Source organism: Helianthus annuus, chromosome 7, assembly GCF_002127325.2.
Source record: "Helianthus annuus cultivar XRQ/B chromosome 7, HanXRQr2.0-SUNRISE, whole genome shotgun sequence".
NCBI lineage: Eukaryota > Viridiplantae > Streptophyta > Magnoliopsida > Asterales > Asteraceae > Helianthus > Helianthus annuus.
The window spans coordinates 131,125,598-131,130,309 of NC_035439.2; the positions used below are offsets into that span (position 1 = coordinate 131,125,598).

Genomic DNA, 4,712 nt, shown 5'->3' on the forward strand with positions numbered 1-4,712 from the left:
GCCCTAGAAAACTCCTAATCGACTTAAGACTCGTGGGTGGAGGCAACCTACTAATGGTATCTATTTTCGCACGATCTACCTCTATACCCGCTCTAGAAATCTTATGCCCTAATACTATACCTTCCGTCACCATGAAGTGACACTTCTCCCAGTTTAGCATAAGCTTCGTCTCTACACATCGCTTCAACATTCTCTCCAAGTTCCTCAAACACACCTCAAACGAGTCACCATAAACCGAAAAATCATCCATGAAAACCTCCATGGAAGTCTCTAACATATCCTGAAATATGGCGACCATACAACGCTGAAAGGTAGCCGGGGCGTTACATAACCCGAATGGCATGCGTCGGTACGCATAGGTGCCGTAAGGGCATGTGAAAGTGGTTTTATCCTGATCCTCCGGTGCAATGGGGATCTGGAAGTAACCGGAAAAGCCGTCTAAGAAACAATAGAATTGTTGACCGGCTAAATGCTCCAACATTTGATCTATGAAAGGCAGTGGGAAATGGTCTTTACGGGTGGCATCATTCAACTTTCGGTAGTCGATGCACACGCGCCAACCCGTGACCGTGCGTGAAGGGATGAGCTCGTTCTTTTCGTTCATGACAACGGTCATCCCCCCCTTCTTGGGGACAACCTGTGTGGGACTAACCCAAGGTGAATCAGAAATGGGATATATCATCCCGGTATCTAAAAGTTTAAGGACTTCCTTTTTCACTACATCTTGCATGTTGGGATTAAGCCTCCTTTGGGGTTGCACCACCGGTTTATAATCATCCTCCATGAGTATCCGGTGGGTGCAATAGGAAGGACTTATGCCCTTAATGTCGGACAATCTCCATGTAATGGCCTCTTTGTTGGCCTTTAACACTTCTAACAACCTCACTTTCTCACTCTCATCTAACGCGGATGAAATAATAACGGGTAATTCGGAACCCTCCCCTAAGAAAGCATACTCTAAATGAGATGGAAGCACTTTAAGCTCTAAGGGTGGGGGTTGGGTGGTGCCGTCACTAACCGCTAGCACATCGGGGATTAAAGGAATCCCCTCCTCTTCAACTTCACCTACACTCTCTAACTTCTCTTCTTCCTTCTCTCCGACCACTAGGTCCGCTCCACTAATGTACTCTAAGCAATGGTCGACACATGAGATAAACGAGTTCAAAAAGTAGACGGAGTGGCAAGGACCACTATAGTCATCCGAACCACTCGGGTGGTTCATGGAACGGTTTATCTCAAAGGTAACTCTCTCCTCACCGACTCTAAGGGTGATCTTACCATCGTAGACATCTATGAGAGCTTTGGCCGGTGCGTAAGAAAGGACGACCTAAGATAATGGGCACTCTCTCATCCGCTTCCATATCTAGAATTACGAAATCGGCGGGAAACACGAATTTGTCTACCTTAACTAACAAGTTCTCAACTATACCCCTAGGGTACTTAATGGACCGATCGGCTAAAGACAATGTCATTCGGGTAGGTGCAAGCTCTCCAAGGTCTAGTTTCTCATAAAGAGAAAAGGGCATCAAGTTGATACTAGCTCCTAAGTCGGCTAAAGCTCGAGTGTTGGTATTACTACCGAATAGACAAGGGATGGTGAAAATACCCGGATCGGTAAGCTTTTCGGGAAGCTTATTTAGCACAACGGCGGAACATCCCCCATTCAACGGGACGTTAGACAACTCTCCTAACTTCTCTTTGTTCCTAAGGAGGTCTTTCAAAAACTTCGCGTACTTAGGCATCGATTGAAGTGCCTCTATAAATGGAAGGTTAATCTTCAATTGCTTGAAGATGTCCAAAAATTGCCCATGTTCCCTTGAGTATTTTTGGTTCTTAAGGCGTGAAGGGAACGGGACATACGCATGGTTCACTAAGGGTGAAGGTCTAACGTCTATTGGGGTTTTCTCAACTCTCTTCTCACTTTGAGACTCACCGGGCTGTGCGGTACTTGCTGGGCTTAGCCTGTTTTGCACTTTGCCGGGAGCCTCCATTTCAATCTCCTCATCTATCACATCTCTTTCCTCATCAACTACTCTCTCCTCGACGCTAGGGTTTCCTACGGTCTTGCCACTACGAGTGGTAATGGCTTTAGCATGGGCATTGGGGTTAGGTTGGGTATTACCCGCAAATTGACCGGGTAACCTCTCTTCTAATTTTCTAGACATATCCCCTACGACTCGTTGAAGGTCTTGGAATGAGGCTTGGTGGTTCTTAAGCATGAGGTCGTGTTCACTAAGGGTCTTTTGGGTAGTTTGGTCCCTAACAACTAGTTGACTCATCATGGACTCCATCCTCTCTAAACTACCCCCTAGATCATAACTTGAACTCTGACCTGTTTGACCTTGGTTATTTGACTCCCCATCCTTGACCTGCCCATTGAACCCTTTGTTGAACTGCCCACCTGAACCCCCACCAAAGAGTGAATTTTGGCCCCTATTTGGGTTTTGAGCCATTTGAAAGCCAGGGGGTCCATTTGAGCGAAAAGTGTTATTATTAAAGTTATTATTATTATTACGCCAACCCGAACCAAAATTATTATTATTACCCAAACCGCTAGGTTGACCTCTACCGAACCCTCCTCCTACGTAGTCGACCTGCTCGTCACCGACAAGTAATGGACACGCATTTGTGTCGTGACCCCCTCGACAATACTCACATTTGTCTATCTTAGCCCTAATTTCTTTGAGTTCCCTAGACATGTTTTCCAAAACAGAGGCTAAACTAGGATCCATTGTGACATGGTTCACCCCTCGGGCGGGTGTACTAGTAGTGGTGTGGGAATTACCACTTTGATACCTCTGATCAGATCGTGCTTGGGATTGAGACTGAGCAAATGCCTCAAAACGCTCTCTACACTCAGCTACTGTAAGAATACCCATCATGTGCCCCCCGCATTAGTGTCGAACCTCTCACGAGTCTCTTGGGTGAGACCGTTATAAAATTTCTCACATAAAGCCCAATCAGAAAGACCATGCTGGGAGCAACGAGCACAAAGGTTTTGGAAACGCTCCCAAGAAAGGTAGTAAGGCTCATCGGGCTCCATGCGAAACGAGTGGATTTGGTCCCTAAGACGTGCGGCTTTAGCGGGCGGGAAATACTTGTTCAAAAAGGCTTGACGAGCCCCGCCCAAGTGGTAAAGGTACCGGTTGGTTGAGAGTCCAACCAAGTAGCCGCACGGCCGGCTAATGAGAATGGGAAAAGCTGCAGGTAAGTGGCATCATTGGGTGCACCGTGAAGGTTAAAGGTAGCTAGCATGCGGGAGAAACGGTTTATGTGAGCCGGGGCGTCCTCATCGTCCCGGCCATGGAATTGGTGATGGCTTGCATGGCATAAGATGGAATCTGCCATGAGTTGTCATTGACTATGGGTGGGACGGTGATGGGTGAAGCAAGGCCGGTAAAATCCTGAGTAGCCTGCTGATGGACGGTTTGCCTAGGGTTTGCCATTGGTTCTACGGTCACTGGGTTACTAGAGGTGCTAGAAGTAGGGCTTTCGGGTGGGGAAACCTTAGGTGAACGGTTTGGTGAAGGTGGTGGTGTAGGCGGTGGGGTGGGTAACGGGGTGGAATCGAAATTGGGAAAACGAGAAGAGGATGAAGAAGCAACCTGAGGGCCTTGGCCCAATTGAGATGATGACTGCTTGACTGGTGGTGGTGGCCCGTGCGAGCGCAGATGTGGCATCCACTACAAGAAAAAACCCGAACACAAGAAAAGCAGACAGAAGTTACTACGACTCAAGATGAAAATAAAAGACACAAAACAAAATAAAACACGTAGCACGTATTTGTCACTGAAATCTATCAAAGCTAATGAACGCGATTGCCAAGAGTCCCCGGAAACGGCGCTAAAAACTTGATGTGTGCTAAACAGACTATAAAAATTAACTAAGTTAGACTCTCTACGCTAGACACTACAAAGCTTTAAATTTATAAAACAGACTCTCTAAACCTAAACCACACAACCGACAAGTGTACCGGTCAATGTAGTATAACCTAAGCAAGTCCGAGTATCGAACCACAGGACTCTATGTATCACGCAATTAGACTCTGACAGACGCTAACAGACACGACTCAACTTGTTTTAATTGTTTTTTTTTTGTGGGGGGGGGTTACGGAAAACTAAGGGAATCTATATTAAACTATTAAAATAACTAGAACTAGACTAGAGACGAACGAAGACTGTGAACTTTACTAATATGAGAACTGGACCACCTAGACAAGAATCCTGGATTGTTTTTAAGAGATTACCGATTAAGTTAAATACACGAGTTATGGAACCGGGATCGTATGATACTAAACCTATTAAGAATCAACGAGGCCCCTCGACCCTTCTCAAGGAGAAACCTGTGACACTACCTAGGCCGTTAATCCTACCGGTTATTAGACTTCTTCCCAGTCGTCTAATTATTGTGTAAGTACCCTAATGTTGACCTATTCTTTCCCAATCCTAGATCTAGGGTAGTTTGAAGTAATAGATTTGACTTGATAGACTAATAAGACCGACAGGTGAACCAAGACATAACCTTTCCCAAGGCCTATCTAAAGCAATTCGCCGGGTAAGACCTACCAATAGCCCCTCACTTCCCAGTTATTAGGACTAGCAGAACACTAAGACCTAGCAAATTATTATTAGTTACTTCTAGAGATGATCGGCCGATTTTCCCTAAAGAATTAAGATCTATTACGTGATATAGACACTCACCAAGATCTAAAC

The 4,712-nt window shown here is 45.7% G+C and overlaps 2 protein-coding genes across 2 annotated transcripts; both read right to left on the minus strand.

Annotated features, from left to right (window-relative positions):
- Positions 1-1,274: 1,274 nt before the first annotated feature.
- LOC110866917 lies at positions 1,275-2,879 on the minus strand. Its single transcript, XM_022116063.1, has one exon. The coding sequence runs from the start codon at positions 2,877-2,879 to the stop codon at positions 1,275-1,277; it is 1,605 nt and encodes a 534-aa protein (XP_021971755.1).
- Positions 2,880-3,269: 390 nt separating this feature from the next.
- On the minus strand, positions 3,270-3,680 carry LOC110866918 (putative uncharacterized protein DDB_G0290521). Its single transcript, XM_022116064.1, has one exon. It carries the CDS (start codon positions 3,678-3,680, stop codon positions 3,270-3,272), a length of 411 nt encoding a protein of 136 aa, XP_021971756.1.
- Positions 3,681-4,712: the final 1,032 nt, after the last annotated feature.

Excerpts from the sequence above, each read along its gene's own strand:
- LOC110866918 (XM_022116064.1), bottom strand. The coding sequence starts at position 3,680 with ATGCCACATCTGCGCTCGCACGGGCCACCACCACCAGTCAAGCAGTCA.
- LOC110866917 (XM_022116063.1), bottom strand. The coding sequence starts at position 2,879 with ATGGGTATTCTTACAGTAGCTGAGTGTAGAGAGCGTTTTGAGGCATTT.